The sequence below is a fragment of the Epinephelus moara genome, chromosome 6 (assembly GCF_006386435.1).
Source record: "Epinephelus moara isolate mb chromosome 6, YSFRI_EMoa_1.0, whole genome shotgun sequence".
NCBI classification, from domain to species: Eukaryota; Metazoa; Chordata; class Actinopteri; order Perciformes; family Serranidae; genus Epinephelus; species Epinephelus moara.
The window spans coordinates 23,051,181-23,070,086 of NC_065511.1; the positions used below are offsets into that span (position 1 = coordinate 23,051,181).

The 18,906-nt window shown below is 41.6% G+C and overlaps 1 protein-coding gene across 7 annotated transcripts in view; it reads right to left on the minus strand.

Moving 5' to 3' along the window:
- The window catches only part of kif13a (kinesin family member 13A), a 48,453-nt gene that overhangs the window by 19,866 nt on the left and 9,681 nt on the right, over positions 1-18,906 (minus strand). For all 7 annotated transcript variants that reach the window (XM_050046951.1, XM_050046952.1, XM_050046954.1 and 4 more), the window contains exons 3-10: positions 12,566-12,578; positions 9,391-9,451; positions 7,338-7,430; positions 5,130-5,310; positions 1,237-1,324; positions 567-701; positions 324-436; positions 125-236 (exon numbers count right to left, since the gene is read on the minus strand). In XM_050046951.1, the coding sequence (XP_049902908.1) occupies positions 125-236; positions 324-436; positions 567-701; positions 1,237-1,324; positions 5,130-5,310; positions 7,338-7,430; positions 9,391-9,451; positions 12,566-12,578 (796 nt within the window). The remainder of the gene's footprint in view (positions 1-124; positions 237-323; positions 437-566; positions 702-1,236; positions 1,325-5,129; positions 5,311-7,337; positions 7,431-9,390; positions 9,452-12,565; positions 12,579-18,906) is intronic.

The following is an 18,906-nucleotide window of genomic DNA, read 5'->3' on the forward strand; positions in this document are numbered from 1 at the left end:
CATGCATGGTGCAAAGACTTTAACAACAAAGGACAAATGCAGAAAGTGCTAATTTTTGGTCACATATCATTACAACAACCAAAACAGAAGGCAGTTATAGATATGTGCAATTTGTGTGTCAAACCTTCAGTAGCCAGGTGAGGACTGAGTCTCTGTATGGCACAAACTTGGCCTTCCCCTTTCCAGCAGACTGATCAGCCAGAGCAGAAATCACACAGCCTAATGTGGTGAGAGACCTACAACCACACACACACACAAAATTAATTACAGCTTTATCAGTGTTAACCTTCCAAATAATTGATTGGACTATGATAAAAACCCACTTGTTAATATTGCTGCCCTCTTTGAGTCTCTCTCCAGCAGCTCCGGTCTTGGACACACGCTCACTTCCTGCCAGGTCAACCAGACTCATCTTGCTCACTTTCTCCCCTGAATTCTGTTTCCCACCACAACACGAACAGCCAGTCAGACCCCACGATGAGACAAGTGGGATAAACACAAATTAGTTTCTGTAAATTCAATGAACAGTTCATTGTGGAAGTGATAAAAGCAAGAAAAAGGCTGACCCCAGACTGTAGATCATAAAGCGTTTGCGTGACAATTATACTGAAGACGCCGTGCGATCGACTGCTCTCCTCGTTCATGTTGGTGGCTGCAACTGTGCGAGATTTGTTCCCTTCTGACATTAACACCTCAATGTCCTGAAAAGATAAAGAGCGCGGTCATAAAAGAAAATACGTTTGAACACACTTAACTGGATCTGGGTAGAACTTGCACATGAATCACAATGATTGCAGTAAAGTCAGATGGTATTCACACGTGGCTGTGTGCCATGTGATTTAGCTGGGTCACAGCAGGCAGTAGGCCAAGGCTGTGGGAAAACCGCTGCACTAATATCAGGCAGAGCAGAGCAGAGGAACAGGGTGGAGATGTTTAAACTTAATTAAGGAAGGCCCTGCCAAGGCTTGGCATATAAACTACAAGAAAGCCCATGACTACATCCCACATCAGGAATATGTGTCATTACAGTTTCTCCACTCGGGAGGATGTGAAGTAAATGGTTATTCCGAATATAAATCAGCGGCTTGACAACCGGTATGATATAAAGGCATTTCTGCTGGATGCTATAAATCTTGTCCATGTATGTATGAAATATGAGGCGTGCAGTTATTGATACAGGGCGGATTTAGCTTCGCCTCTTTTGACAGTGAGATGACAGAAAGATGAAAGACACACCTCAAAGCTGGTCACAGCCAGCTGAGACAGACCATCCACGTATGGACCCAGGACTTTGTGTTCCCGAACTTTCAGGGACTGGCGGCTCCTTAAAATAAAGAGAAAGCACCACAATGGATTAAAAGTGTGGAAGAGTATCAGGGCCAGACAGTAGGGAAAAAACGGAGGAGGAATGTATTTTTAATTTTGCAGAATAAAGTTGAAATGTCGAGGGAAAAAAGTGGGACTTTCAGTATTAGTGCCAGGCATAAGGAAAATACATATATATTTTTGCATTTTAATAAAATTGACATTTCAAGATTAAGATCTAACTTTAAAAATTAAATCAAACTACTGTTTCACACGGCTGTCTCTACAAAATGCCTCATGAATTGTTGGAATTTCTCATCATTTCTCTTTTAGCGTATAAACACAGCAATAAGTATTAGGATCTTCAAGAGACTGTCAAAAATTGTGTCTGTTCAAAAGGAGAAACAACACACACTTGCAAAAGGTGGCCACGTTCATGCAAACTGAGATAGCTGGTAATGGACAGAAGCAAGAGTATCAATAGTTACACCTGTGTGCAATACCGAGAGGATATGTTATATCACAAAACACACTTTGATGGACCAGAGGAGATGACTACATTTTTGACATTTTGATTTAATCCTTAAAAAGCAAAAGAGGGAAAGAAAAACATCCTCCTCTGATTTATACATAAAGTTTGACTTAATTTTCGACATGTCAACTCTGTTCTTGACATTTCGGCTTTATTTCTTAAATCTTCCTCCTTTGATTTTTTTCCCTTATGCCTGGCCCTGATACTATATAAAAAAAGAAGAGGATAAATGATGAAATAATTATAATTTCCAATTAAGAGCATATGTGCAAAAAGAATGAATACAAATTTCAGCAGGTTTTCATACGGCACATTTGATTTGGCATTTCTCCCACTTTCTCTTCACGCTTATGGCAGTCCATCCAATTTTCTTGTTGGAGAAGCTAAAAGCATCTCCTCTGACTTTGAGTCCTTGATCTGAATAAATTAAAAAACCTAAATGACTGCTTCAAGGTTATGAGAAGCTCGTATTATTTATTGACCCTCCTCTTGGAGCAGTAATTCAAATTCATGTCTGGGAAATTACAAACAGCATCCTAATGGTATTTGGTAACAATGGCACTTCAAAATAGCTTCAAAGAAATATCTTATTTTAAAAAGTTGCATTTGTTATTACTTACTGTTTGTTGAAATAGAATGGCTCGCATGTTATTGCAGTATTGAAATAATTAACTCTTCATCAACATGTGCGACGGCTACAATAAAATGTTGCCGGGGTTTGATGCCAAGTTGACACAGGAAAATAATCATTCATATTAAAAGTTTCTGAATTTCTCAAGGACAAAGCTGGTTATTTTTCACTGTCAACAAATCGTTTTAAAGTTTAATAGAAGTAATGTGTTACTCTGTCTCTAAATACGCTCTCACTTCCCCAGCCTTCCTGTGGCTCTCAGCCCTAAATCCACTGATCACTACAGAAGATGTAAAATATTCACAAGTACTAAATTCCTTAACTGCTTCAGGAGAAAAAGCTACAAGAGTGAATAGTGTATTTGTTGGGAAGTATTTTCAGCCTGGATTTTGGTAAGTCTAATGTATATTTAGGGCAACAGGACAGTGTGTGTGTGACTGACTCATTATCATCTACGGCAGGGCTGGGTGATACGGAGAAAATCAAAAATCAAAATATTTTTTTACAAAATACCTAAATATCACTTTTGCGACAATATTGTAGATGTGACTATTGGTGCTTTCACAAAATATTAACGCAACATTTTTTGGTAAATAATAATCAGTAATGTGGATATAATGTCAAAAGCTCTATGCACACAGGACCACTATTACCTGGGGAGTGTATGGGAGTAATTTGTAGTAATGTGGAGGTTCACTGTGATCTTAATCCCGTGAGAATCCACTATGTCCGTAATTTGTCAAGTAAAAATTACACCTCAAATAACCTACCATATTTCACCACACAAAGAGTACACATGATAATATTAGCATCTCTGTAATTCAGGGTCGTATTATTATTGTTACTGGGGGTGTGGGCAAAAAATTGATACAGCAAAGTATCATGATATTTTTGTGTGGCAATATCGTATCACTGCACAGTGCCAAGTGTCATTTTCTTTTATTATATAAATTATTAATATTACAAATACAAATTAAACTTTAGGTAGCCTACTAGAATAATTTTATCACTATAAACTATATCTTACTAGATAAAGCAGATGTTGACAAAGTTTTCCTTAGGGGACATAATTTACAGTTAAAAAAGGGTAATAAATTACAATATATCACAACATATTTAAAATTGCAATAATATTAAATCGTGACTTAAGTATCATGATAATATCATATCACGGATTCTCTGGTGATTGAAACCTGGAAATGAGTTAGCACTTTAGCACTCCTGGTTCCCTCGTCTCAAAGTCAGTGGGTTTTTTGAAATGGTTTTTGGTTAGATGCCTGAAATAAGGTCTGTGGTTAACACAAGCTTACACAAGCTCACATTGATTTCTACTACATAAAATACGTCAGTAAATACCAGTGCCGGCTCATGGCATCGGCAGTGTAGCTGAATGCCAAAAGCGCTGTCATCCATGGGGGGCCCCACAAATGGGGGAAGGAAAACAAAACAAAATGTTCAACAAGTTTTACTATTTTTTACTAATACTACTACAACTATTATTTTTATATCACCTGAGACCCCCTAGTAAAATTAGTCCAGTGCGAATAGGGCTTAAGTGGGTACAGGCAAATAACAGAAAAGCTAAAGCAGTCTTTTTAGACAGATGATTACTTCACTTTACTGTAAGCCAGCCTTTAAAACCAGGAGAAGACAACACGATACTTTGATATCCAAAATCTAAGATGATATATAATCTCATTTTACGATATTGTTATAACATTGATACAATGCCCAGCCAACACCTGCAATGCTCATGTTCATTGTAGTGAACAAACTGAAACTAAGGGTAGGTAGGTGTTTCACTAGACTCATCTTCCCCTGGCCGCCTATCAGGAGTTGAGTAGAGATCCTATATATCAGTCAGAGACACTGAATCCCTCTCTCCATGGCTACAGAACAACTGAGGTTGGCAGAAACCAGGTCCCCTGCTCCCACTCTAGTAATCTACCTCCTACTGCAGCACTCAAGAGGCGACCATGCTCAGCGATCCTATTTACTCTTGACTCTGTATCATGTGTTTGTAACACAGCCAATGATTAATCCTAAAATCACAGAGACAGATAGACGGGAAGATCAAGAGCATGTGAGGCTTGTTATATAAGCGAGAGGAAGTTGCCATCGAATCGGCCCTGGCTGCATCTTCAGACATCTGCAGCGCACAGAGCTCTCCACTATAGTCCCTCTCTGGGGCTCGGCTCACAGGCTGCTCTGACCACTCTCCTGCTCTCAGCTTCACTAACAGATGTCCCTGAAACACACTCTTTCACAGTTCGCTCTCCCCTGCAGTCTGTCTGCCAACCCACATCACACCATGGAGGCAAAGAATGCTGCAGTGTCAGAGGACGGCGCTGGCCGCTGTTCCACAGGAAATGACTGGGTTGAGCTTCCTACTCGCACCATTCTGTCGCCGTCCCCCATTCAGGCCACTAGACACAACAGAGCTATAAACAGAGATGCAAAGTAACACAGAGTGGGAGCTGACGGAGTGGTCACTGCTCGTACTGGAGTTGTACACGAGACTATGAGAACATTTCACAGTTTGTATAACCAGCTGTGTCCGTGTCACCCCAGGTCAGAGGCATCAACAAAGCTCATTAAATTCAGCGAGGGTTATACAGGTGACATGTACATGTCCTAAAGAAACAAACACATCAGACTCACCCTTTGGGATCGAGCAGGTCACGGACCTTCTCGTTGTAGATCTCCATGTAGGACACCTCCACCTTAAACGTATGAGCCTCGTTCTCCTCTTTGTGGACCCTCTCAAACAGGGAGCAGCAGAGTCGAGGGATTAAACCCGGCTGATCCCCGTTCCCCATCATGGAAAAGGACTTGCCTGAACCTGGATGGACATTGCAGAGTCACACATGATTATATCTCATACAGAGAAAGGTCTACACAGTGTACAGCGTCAATAACAGTAAAACTTATACTATGCAGGAATTGTCGGTTAATGTTCGTAAACACTATCACCAGGGAGAGTAAAAGCCAACACCTGGTTCTCTCTTGTTCACAGTATCTACTTACTTTTCACGTTATGTAGCTTCCTCTGGGATGCATGCTGCCTACGGTCGACACCTGGTTGCTAGCTTTTTATAAGGTCCCAGAAAAATACACTGCCACCACTTATAGTGGGTTATAAGTGATGATTAAGCGGGATTTCTTCTGTACTTTTTTTGGGCAAATCTCCTGCATAGTATGTATTAATTCGAGCCTCTACTATGACCACATAAACTGTTTGATTACAACAAACCCATCTGCAGAAAAATGGCCCTCTTAATCATAAAATAATTGTAATAATGCTGTAACAATATAAAAAGTATACAGCCATGCTTCCAATTCTGGGAAACTGATCTTAGGGAAGTGGTGTATGGAGCTAAATGCTAACGTCAGCATGCTAACAACTTCACAGTTACAATACTTACATGGCGATCTTTAGCATGATTACTGTCTGAGCCATAATATAATTTTAGTTTATTTTATTCCTATCTAAGCACAAGGTAAATATAAATATACGCATGCAGTTATGAAACTGAACACAGGGTGGAGCATTCATGTGTGAAGTGCATTTAGGTAGGCTCCAGGTAATGGGAATAAGGTGTGTGGAACAGGAAGCAAACAGTTTTTGACCGTGTTAGGGAAGCATGTCGAAAAGCATGTATTGGGGTGTAGAATTTTGCTGAATGGAATAATGATTACATATGAACAATGCTGTCACCCTTCTGTGTTATGGTGAGCATGTGTATATGGTGTTGAGAATAAATGGATCGCTGAATCCAAATAGATAACGCGCACTGGACATTGGTTTATTCTTAGCCCAGAACACGCGTCCGGATCGAGTTCACCCTTCGCCCCTCAGTTGCTTGTTCAGACATTTTGTTTTATTTAAAGTTACTACAATTACCATGTTCACCATCTTAGCTTAGCATTTTAGCATGCACATATTCGCTAATTAGCCCTTAACACAAAGTACATCAGAGGCGAATGAGAATGTCATCAGTCTTGCAGGTATTTGGTCATAAAATCAACTAATGGAAAATGAAACTTCTGATTCGATGATGGCACCAAATGAAATGTTACGGGATCAACAAAGTTATTATAATTCATTCTCTGGGGACCATTAATGTTTGTAAAAAATGTCACGGCAATCTGTTCGATGGTTGCTGAGAAATTTACTCAAAAGAGCACATATATTGACCTCATGGTGGCGCCAAAGTACAAGTCTGATGATGACTAAAGTCATTTTGATTCATCGTCTGGGAACCATGAATGTCTGTGCAAAATCTTGTGGCCATGGAAACAGTAAATGTTTAGATATTTCAGTCTGGACTAAACTGGCGGATCAACCGAGCAACACTGCAGTCTCTTGTGCTACGCTGCTTAAAATCAGGGTCCTTGATTGGACTAAGATTGCTAAGAAATGCCAAAGCAAATGCCATGTGCTTCTCTGGTTCCCATCATGACTAATGTGCTGCTTAAAGCATGCAGACAACTTGTTTTCCCTCACACACCAGGTGATTGGAGTGCTCTTCTCTAGAAACTCTTCAGTAGCTGTGTCTCTTTACCAAGTGTTTCCCTCTAAGACAGGAAGTGGGATAAAGACGCTAATTTGATCCAGGGTGAAGGAAGGATATGAGTCTAAGCGATTCACCAGTGTGATTAGAAATACAAGTCTTCCTGTTCTTCCAACGTTTTACAGATACATCTGGAGGCAACTCGACCTGCAAATATACTTAACGGCTTAACTATAATAGCGGTAATTTATTATTTATAAATGCTTCAAAGACGGCATGGTGAAATGGATTTTGCACAACATAAAAAAAAACAAATGAGTGACTCAATGTGGATTTCATCTGGATTTTCAGTTACCTGTTTGTCCATAGGCAAATATGCAGGCATTATATCCCTGGAATGCATTTTCAAGTATTCCCTCTCCAAGGCACTTGAACACCACCTCTTGACCTTTTGGACAAAGAATCAGTCACCATGGAGACTTTGGTAAACAGATAAACCATTCAGTTACGTGAGCACTTCAAGTTGCATCCCTAAATTAGTGCAGCAACATTAGCACAGAGAAACGTATGGACAAGGGCCACTAAACAAGAAACAAGGAAGAATAAGAACTCATGAAAGATGACAGCTTCCTGTCTGTCCGTGTGGAAAAAGCCCGGCTGTGTAGAGAAATCTCTTGTGTTGCTCGCTGTCGTGCTCTTGCTGAATGGGACAGCTGTTTAACGAGCTAAATAAAGCCTTGGCCCCAGCCCTTGAGGCAGCCCTTCACTAAACAGATTGCCTTGTCGGTGCAGCACAAAGCAGATGTAAGCATTACATTTCCATCACAAAATGAGAGTGATATGACAAGGAAAATGTGTACAATGATTATGTAAATCTGCCTCAGACTAGCAGTAATAACGTCTGTTCTATAGCGTAACAAAAACTGTAGCTGTCGCCTTCTCTGTGTGGCACTCATCAGAGAAATGATGGTAGTTGATTACATGAGCATAATGCTAATTTACGGTACAGTGGACAATATTTCATACACTCTTAGAAATAAGGGTACCAAAAAGGTTCTTCCTGAAGGGCTGAGGTTCTACCCAGAACCAGAATAACTTTGACGTTGTGCTTTTAACAAAACAATCACTTCTGGGTAGACAACTGGCAACTGATCTCAATTGCAGAGACATGTAAAATCAGCAAATGTTTTTAATTCTGTTGTCATTTTCAGCTGTAACTGTAGCGTTTAGAGACTTATGCTGAGGACGGGGCTGCAGCAAAAGGTATCTTAGCCATCTTATCAGTGCAAGTGTACATTATCTTTAAATATTTGCTATGCTTTACCTTATACGTTATAAGTTTCTGTAAATAAACATAGAGATTTGGTCTATTTGCTTTTTTTTTTTTTTAAAAAAACAACTCTTAAATAAGGGTTCTTCAAGGGTTCTTTGTAAGACTAAAGGTCCTATAACAAACCCCTTTCACCCGAAAAACTCTTTCTGGAAAAGAGTTCTTCAACGTTTGTTGAAGGCGTGGGTGATAAAAGATCACTACCTTCACATTTTCAAAGGTTTACCCATGTTTTAAATGATATTTTTGAATGTAGACATATCTGGAATCCCCTTAATCAATTCATTTGGCCTGTGTTCTGCCATAGTTTATATCTTTACCATCATTTCCTGCTTCTTGAGAGACGAGGGTCCCTTGGCCCCAGGCTAACGTGTTAAACTAAAACCATGATTAATGGGAGAGATCTATGGGTAATGTAGTCAGTTACTATATTTGAAGCCCCCCTGGGTGGATTCTAGATGAAACCCTTGACATATAAAGGGCTTCTTAGTAGAACCTGCTTGAGATGCAGCTGACGAACAGAGTCATGATCTGTTTAGAGACCAATAACAAGAAAAACAAAAGCGCATATTTAGATAAAAAACAACAGAAAGCATGACGTAATGTGTGTTTTTTCAGTCAAAGGTGAAACAACAAAAATTAGACGGGTTATAGTGTGACTTGTCGTGCTGCTGACACCAAAACCTGGCTCCTCGAACACTGTCATTAATGTCACAACCTTTCCGTCTTTTTTTTTCCCTTGGGTTCTCCTTTTGTGACATGTCAAAGAACCCTATATAGTTCTAATTAGCACCTTTATTTCTAAGAGTGTATATACTGTATAAAACCCTATGGAGGTTTTCTTGTTCTGAGACAGCACAAAGACAACTAACACTGCTGCATATTTTAGTGTATTGACTCAAAATGCAAATGACCATGTATACCCACAGCGTGCTTTGCATAATGCAAAAACAGCTTTCCATCAAGTAGGGAGTTTCCCTGCACTGTTGCTGCACTGAGCTCAGCAGATCTTTACATGGGACGTGATTTGAGTTCCTTGGTGATGAGGGAGGGATCAGCTTCAGCACTTATGACTCACCAGCATATTTGGGAACGTTGGTCTCGTCCATGGACCAGAAACAGTGGTCAAAAGCGAACACCTGCAGAGGAGTCAGCACAGGGAGTGTAAACACTTCTCACACTTGTCCGAGCATGTACAGTAAAACAACCTGATCTTTCTTAGCAGTGGTCTTACTTCTTCTGTGGTACAAAACCAGGGCTTATTGTGCCGTACTGTGTCACCCTGCAGTAAATCAGCAGGACTGAGCTTGTCTGAGTGAGTAATATGAAGTCTAACCGAGTATTGTTCGAGGTAATGCTCGTTAAGACCACGCCATGACTGTCTGCACAAATCCACTGTTAGCCGCCCCGAGTTTTGTCATAGTGGCTGGAGTTAAATGAATTCATAAATCAGGGTCAGCGCTCCCCAGAAGAAATTCCAGCACCCGGTGACCCTCGTCTCCAAGGAAACGGGGCTGTAGCTGTTCCCCGGTGGTGCAGGCTGGCTCTCAGCCCTCGGCACTGGGTCTCGCAACACAGGCCTCAGCAGCAGAGACCCCTTGTGTCCCCCAGGCACCTGCATGAGCTCTTTATGGATGACACACAGAGAGGATGCTTTCTGGGAAAGAGCAGTGGCCTCATTTACCAGGGATCCCGACTCCTCACAGACAGAAACGCTGCTGTTACTGTATATGCTGCAAATCCCCGTGTCTCTTAAACCTCTCCTCAATGTTAGTACAGAAATATCTCATTTATTTTGTTTCTGGTTGTTCAAAACCCTCTACTCATGTTGACAGAAGACAGACGACTTCACAAAATCCACACTGAGCTAAGTAACAGACAGAACTGTATGCTGCTCCCTACGTCTGCCTTGAACCTCTTTGTGATTTCAAATCATTGCTGCAGAAACTGTGTTCTTGATTTATGATTTTTGACTACTCCTAGGTTGTTTTAAATGGATAGGTAAATTGTTTTGAAGTAGGGATATATGTATTACATTCAGTAGATGTCTGTCAGCACAGCTCCAGTTTGGAGAAGCGGCAGGAGTAACGACACAGAAGCTAAGCAGCATACTACTACAGATGGACGCAAACTAATTTTAGCCACCTACAAAAAGTCCCACCTTAAAAAAACAATAACAGTTTAAGCCTAGGCTATATTGAGAGTATTTTCACTGTTTTATCTTTCCATTAGACAGCCCAATTCTGCAACGAAGGCGTTACTGACTTCAGTTCCCCATGCTCTCGTCAAAGCCACCAAACTCCATTGACAAAAACAGTAATTTAGGCTCGCTGAACACAGGAACTGCTGGTCTAACTCCTGCCTTGTTCAGTTAGCTAGTTTGTGTTATTGTGTGACTTTGGTGAATCCAAAAGAACCCCTTTAAACACAGAAGTCACACAACAACACAAACTAACTCAAGGCAGCTGTACGCCATCAGCTCCTGTGTTCAGTGATGTTAAATTAGTGTTTTTCTCAAAGGAGTCTGGCTTTGGAGGGAAGGATATAAGTTCCTCATTAGAAATCGCTGTCTGATGACAAGGTAAAGCTGTGAAAATCTTCTCAATATAGCGTACACTTAAACTGATATTGATTTGTTTTAGGTGGGTCTTTTTTAGGTGGCTAAAATACATTTTGTTGCTGACTCCGTCCACAGCATTATGTTGCTCAACTTCCGTGTCAAAATCCAGCCTGTTTCTCCAAACATGCATGCCAAGCCGACTGACAGTAACTGTATGTCATACACTGATTAGAGATAAGCGCCTCACTTCAAAAGATCTGAACTCTCCCTTTAAAGTGTTTCTAAGGTTAAATCTTTTCCATGATTGTACTAGAAGGTTAACTGATGATTTTATAATCGCACTTCTATTTAATTCTGATTTTGTGGCATTTTTCTATAGCTTTTCTGCCACTCATTGTTACTGCTGCCAAGACACTCTTGAAAAAGATATGTGTTCACTCTCACTGAGGCTGTCTTGATCTAATAAATGCTAAATTCAAAATAAAACTAATATTTTTTATCACAGCCCAGTCATTTCTCTTTCTAGGTTGCTGAAACAATTGCTGCTGCACCGTCATCCTGCAGTGCAAGCACAACCCTGCTGCATGTTACTACTCCTGGCACTGCTGCAGCTCTGCCAAAGCACTTTCCCCTACACAAATACCCCAAATAATTGAACTCTCTTCTAATCATAATAAGGGCTATTGGCCAGGGAACCACTGGTTGCACAGTCAGCATGGGAAGCGCTGAGATCACTGAATGCTTTGAAAGCAAGACCTCCTCTTGTGACTTCAGACAAGTAAGTGGGTGCCATTCAAACGAACAAAAGTGCCATCATTCTCAATTAGGGCTGGTTTGGTAACCAGGGCTTCAATCTCCTCTGGTCTGTCTCTGTCCAGCCTGAGGGTGTGACTGTGCAACAAATTGTTCGTGATTGGACAATTACTATTAATCAGCAGTACAAATAATGATGAAGCCCAGAAGCACAATGCCCTTTTTGTCATTTCTGGACTGAAAACTGGTCGAACGTGATTGGACTGCAACCTTCGTTTACCCTTTAGAATACAGGGGGACTAATTTGAGTGCCACTAAAACTAAGCAGACGGCCACGTGCTCGTCTAGCTGACGGGTATTACAGGGTAACTCAGGTTCACGGGCCCCCAGAGACCACGCACGCCTCTGGCCCGCGCTAACACTCCCCCAGTCCCGTCAGCGGACGAGTGCACCGAGCACAAAGCCCGTCCCTGGTGTGTGAAACATCTCTGAGCTAGTCACCAGCGTGTTGTCAAGGGGGGAGGTGGGGGTGCACTCCAACAATGCAGCTTTGAATGTGAACACACACTGCCCCAGTGTCCGCGCTCATCCCTCTCTCATTGTAGAGCCTTTGTGGGTGTTCACGAGATCTTAGAGCGCTGACACATTCACACGGACATCTATCCGGCTCCTGCTGACCAACCAAACTACTAAAACACTTTCAATCACGGCCCTAGAAACAACGCCACAACAGTACATCGACCTGGATGTTTCTCATCCTCTCAGGCGAATAGTGTTGCCTGTGCCGCATCCTGCTTCTGGATGATTTCAGTGTCTGTGATACCGGGACAGTCAGTGAGAAGTTACTACAGGTGACAGTTTCTGCTGACGCTGCTTGTCAGCTCTGTTGACGCTGGCCAGTTTTTTTTTGCAGCAAAAGAAACAGATGAAACTTACATACCTTGGATTGTTTCCTGTCGAATGAGAAGGGCAATCCATCATAAGCGAAAGAAACCCAGAAAAAAAGACAGAGAGAAAAGAAGAACACGGTTAGCAGTGATACAATTTAACAGTCAGAACATGTTCACACTCTGTAAGATGCAGCTGCACTTTTCACAGCAGGAAACTTCCCATTGTCTGCGTCTACACAAACAGCTTTTCGGAACTGAAATATGTGCACTGAAACAAAACAAAAAAAACTTTTTCAAAATGAAACCTCAGATTCCTTTCTAACTTTCTACATTTCTCAAATTCCTAGTGTGACTTCTTCATTCACTCCTCTCCCTCATTTATCCACTCATTCATTCACTTGCACACAGTGGCGTTTCCTGGTGGTGGGTGCTGCTGTGATTGGGTTCATAATTGGGCCAGTGGAGCGTGAGGAAGGGAAGAGATTTAGGATTCAATGTCCCACTGACTCTGTTGAGTAAATAGCTCTTATGCCTGTGGACTTAACAGTGAGGCTAGGTTGGGGAAGCTGCACTCAGCATTAGCAGCTGCCGGAACCATGGACAAAAGGGTAATATGTATGGCACTAACTTATTTAGGATTATTCTCTTAACTGGGGAGGGAATTCCCCAAAGACGAAAAACTATAACATTAAAGTAACAGCTCCAAATAAATGTTAGAGCCATTGTAAGATAAGATAAACAGACACAAGACGAGACGAGACGAGTCAAGACGGGGTAAGATAAAGATAAAGATAAAATAAGATAACATACACAATATTGTCCCAGACGGGAAATTTTGCTTGGGCAATAGTGCTACACACAGCTAATGATGAATTACATACAACTAAATACAAGATACAGATACACTGCACATGCCCAGTGAGACAAAAGAAATAAATACATAGGCATCAGAAAAAACTACAGCCTGGGTCGCCAGCTGAGCAGCACCACTGGGAAGTATCCTATTTTTTTTCACACACATGTTGTACTATGATGCAGTACAACATTAACACCCCCCTCGTGCCTCTACATCTGCCACAGTCCTGTCCTTCAGCAGTCAGCAGATCCCTCCTGCAGACGTCTCCTGGCACAGAGACAGAGGTGGGCATCACCTTCACGCAGTAACTAATACAGGGCAAGACTGAAACACTGCACCAAAGAATCTCACACACAAACTGAGCTGAGTCACCAACAATAGCGTGCCTGGACAGCTGCACAACAACACCCACAGAAAATACTCCTCTGTACTTTTATTTTCATGTTAAAGAATAAACTCATAAACCTCAGCTGTCTAGAAAGATTCAAATACTATTGAAAATTGATGTTTCAAGACCAGAGAGGAAAAGGGAAAAGAGGAAAAGAGAACCTACAACTACCAGTGTGCACTGCGCTGCACCAGACCGAAAACCCGCCCACTGGTGGGTGAAGTAATGCAAGTTGCCCATCCGAAAACAATATAGCAGCCGGCTGGCAACAAACGATCTCGTATTATAGTTAAACAGTGAGCTATAATATGTTTCCGAAAACAGGCAAGAATTAGGCAACGCAGTTACAGAATCCTGGTTCATATTTGATCAGTGTGTCAGTATTTTCAGCTTTCATTTTTACAGGAAAACAGTGTGAAGCCCACTTCCAGTTCACAAACTCTTGTATTACAGCCAAACAGTGCACTAAAATATGTTTGTGGAGACATTTTAGGTGAGCAATAGGCAATACGTAACAGAATCTTGGTTTTTATTCGATCAGCACTGCCTAGTTTTACAGTTTGATTAGAGTTGGGCGTGAGTTTCACTTCTATACTGTTTGTGTCTGTGGTGGTGGGCATACAAAAATGCAGGAGTACAGTCTGAAGTTTGAGCAATAGCCCTAGTGCCAGCAAAAATCTGCCGTGATTTTGAGCTGAGAGATGAGCAGGGAGATCTTCTTGGTGCTGGTAAGATGGAGGAAAGTACTACAATTCATTTACACATACTGTCCACACTGTGATGACACAAAGCTGGTTTAAAATTTTCAAAGCATCTCTTTAAGTATTAAAAATCTAAAATTAAGGTATGAATTACGAACAGATTTTCTTTGAGGTCTATACCCCTGACTATAAACTCTAGTCAAGCTCATTGTAATAGGGAATATAAAGAGAGAGTGGGTGGAGGACTAAAAGGAAGAGGGCCTTGTTTAGTTTCACAGTATCCTGAATTTGGGCCACTGACGACCACTGTGACTGGGTCTCAATCAGACCAGACAAAGACTGGAGCAGGGCCCCATCCTGGAGCTGGGCTCTCCACACTGCAGAGCAGAAAGAAGATGTCTGTGAGGAGCTATAAGAGACATACCAGTACCAGACAGCAGGGAGCACACATCCAAAACTTCCCATGGGCAGACTATGAGGGGTGATATAGATCACTGATGAATGCATGCTAATTTGTAAAAGAGACTGTCAATCTCAATGGGGTGAAAGAAAATCTTCACGTCAATATTGCTACAAAAATGTCAAAGATGAAAGAAACGACGTGGGAGAGTTATGACAACAAATAGGCAGCAGCTACAGCCATGTGAAGAATGAGAAGTGGACAGAGGGGACAGATGTATCCCCATGGAGAACAAAAGGGACAACAGACACAAGACCGGAAAGAGATACACGCACATTACATGTGGAGACAAAAGACATGCAGTTATGGAATGCGTGCTGAAGAAGCTAACTCTGCTGAAAGAGAGCTGCTGCAGTGGTTTGGTGGTCATTGTGTCACACACTGTATGGACAGTATATGGTATGCCGGGTATGCCGGACAAGACAATGACGGGAACTGTTTCCAGCTGGCTATATTTAGGATTTTATGGCGCTACTATTTCCTCTCACCATCTCATAAGAAATGCATTATCTAATTCTTGTATTTTACATTATAGTGTCTTAATTTACCTCCTCCCCCCTTTCGCAGTGTAAAGACCTCCCCCTCAGTAAGTTTAAGTGCATTAGGCTCCAGTTCTCCCACTCTGCTTTGGACATAATCTCTTTAATCTCCCCAGAAATCTGTGTCCTTCTTAGCAATTTTGTACTTTGCTTGTTAAAAACATGTAAGCCATGCCCTTTACATTTGGGTAAATAAGTCCTTTATTATATACACGACTGTTATAACATTTAACATTACTAGATATGATGAAAAATCATGTATTTTTTCAAGGTATCATGGTCACAGTCATACTCATTAGACTAATAAAATCTATTGCACCTTGTATCTATAGCTGCAACAATTAATTAATTATCAAATGTATTGCAAATCTGATGATCAATGAATCAGTTTGAGTTATTTTTTAAGGCAAAATTCTCTGATTACAGCTTCTGAAATGTGAATATTTACTGGTTTCTTTCCTCCCCTATGAGAGTAAACTGAATGTGTTTGGATCGTGTACAAAATAAGACGTTTGAGGATGTAATCAGATTGACATTTTTCACCATTTTCTCCCATATAGACCGACCAACTGATCAATTAATCGTGAATATAATTGACAGGTTAATCGACAATGAAAATAACTGTCAGTTACAGCCCTATTTTTCTCAATACCCTGTTCAGTGCATGTGAAGTAAAACACTTAAATATGGTCACAATGGCTATACTTTAACATTCACGAGGACTCAAATCATTTAGCACTGCAGCTAACATTTTCATTATTGATTACTTTCCCCATTAATAGTTGTTTTCTATAAAGTAGTGAGCTTAACTAGCCTTTTATAACCCAAAGATATTCAGTTACGATCATATATGACAAGGAAAAGCCACAAATCCTCAGAGTTACAAAGCATGAACCACAGACAAGTGACTGAAACAATTGATTAAGAAAACTGTTGCAATGCAATATACAGTGACACACATGATAAATGAATGTGTTATTATCTTAATTCACCAGTTAAGAACTGCTAACAGTGGCAGTTCAACCACAAGACGTGCAGCTCAAAGTGATTTAAGCATGAAGCCTGCGGGACATTTGCTTAATAACCAGCCTGCATGTCAAGTCATGGCTCAAGGGCTTCTTAAAGGCCATGTTGTGGTTGACCAAGTGTGTGACACACATGTATTTTATGGCACAGAAGTGCCAGATAGCATCAGATTCTTCCGCACTCAGAGGCAGCTACAGGCGGACGCTGCAGACCCAGCGGGGCATAGCTGAAGTCTGACAGTCCCATTGGGGTCTGTTTCTGCGTGCCGTAATGTGTGTGTCATCAAGGGCACGCTCAGGCTCCCACGCCTCCAGCTACCTGATGCCAAGACACCCATGAATGATTCTGACTTGGCTGAGGGTGGACATTGGCCTCTCACACTATTCTGAGCCTCCCCCTCTGTAGTGATCCTGTGCCATGGCAGACGGATTAAAGGAGCAAAATTTGATCTTCTTTCTAAAATCCTGACTTCTTATCACTTTTAGTACGAAATACCTCCACAGAACCAGGATGTGAGCATGTTTTAACTCATTGCTGAGGGTCCGATTCACTCAGATCATACATGACTAGTGAAAACATGGCATGTTTCTGTGCCTGTCAGCTCAGACCTGCGTATGCTGGTGCCCAGAAGGAAGGTATGAAGAGTGGGAGAGCAGCAGTGGAATCCCCCCCGTGGTTATGGAACCAGATTAAGGCCACTGGGTTATTATGCCACCGAAAACTGCGCTCTTCTAGCCCAGTAGGCAACACACCAGATTAATCTGCTGTATCATCCACCTACTGAAGCATCTATCTACCCTGAAAAAAATTACATTGCATGCACGCTCACAGAAGTATCAGACAAATAGATATTTAAAATTATTATGAACCATTTAATTTAATTTGACATATCTTAAAACTCCTCCAACTGACAGATCAGGAGCGGCTGTTTGATATTAGCTACCTTGAAATCAGGGTTTGACAGCCCAGGAAATGGGAAAATCAAATCATAACGAAAATGAAGACATCCAAATCTGGAAACGCACATGTTGTGGCTCCCCATTTTCCAACCCATAAAGGATTGACCAATTCATCAGTGTGATTTAGTGGGCTTTGCAAGTTTCTGGTGATATAATCCTGCTGCTCAAATGGAATATGCAAGTCACACGGATGAGGCTCACCCCCCATTGAGATGACATTCACAACATTCATCTGCCCTGCACACACACACACACTCCCAAACATATTTTTCTGTTGGCACACCCCCCATAGATTCACATTCCTCTTTTCTCAATCCCTTGCTGAAACTATGCCTCCCCCACCCTTTTAACCTCCGTTCAACTGCGCATATGACTCTTTCCCCTGTTTGGCTGCGGACACGCTCTAGACAATTGCAATTCAACAAGCTCCAGAGCCAAACACAACGTTCAGAGCTCCGTGTGTGTGAGGGAAAGTGTTGGGTTACAGCGCACTGTGCTCTCACAGGCTGACAGGCTAACATTTCAGATGGTCCTCCAGTATGTTTAGAACTGAACACGCCGGTCCCCCCACCCACTCAACGCAGAGGTCACCCTGCTGCACAGACAGACAGGAGAGAGCAGGAAAATGCCAAGCAGCTGGTTACAGTAAGAGAGGGTGGATGTCTTGTCTGACCAGTTACACTCAAGACGATTCCAAGGAAGCAAACAGCCTCATGTCGGATTGAGCAGGCTGTCACTTTTAAAAGCACGACAGGTCCAAAAGTAAACATGACAAGTGGCTGAAGTCAGAGGTTTACATAAAGACATTTACAAATATTCAAAAGCAGGACTGAAGGAAGTTTGGCTTGTTGATGACAGAAACAGACCTGCAGGATTGAGTCAAGCTACCAAGACAGCTAACTCTGCCACACAAACAATTTCTGGAACTTCCTCAGCTTTATTACGTAACGTATCCACTGTAAGTTTGTACTGTCTGTGCTGGAAGAACTACTCAGATCCTTTACTTAAGTAAAAACACCAATGCCAAGATGTGAAAATACTCTTTTAACTTCATTATATAGGCTACAGTTTGGTAGTTTAGCCCAGTAGGGGCCATGCAAAGACCCTCAAGATAAATCGGAGGGGTTATGAGGTGATCACTGGGTGACAACTCCTCCCACCCATATGACCACATAGGTTGTTTTTGTCCTACCCTCTTATACACGCCTAGAAGTTTCTAAATTAACCCCCCTACCAGTGGTAGAACTAAGAGGACCAACATGTCTTCATACCTAAATGTAATGGTTGCAGTTTTGAACACGTGGTTAACGTTGTGAAAGGGTTGCAGTGTGGTTAGGTTTAGGCACCAAAACTACTTGGACAGGTTTAGGAAAAGGTCATGGTTTTGGTAAGGGTAAGTATGTATGACTTAACATACGTACGTAAGTTTAAATAACTCCATCTTGACCTTTGGTTTCAAACA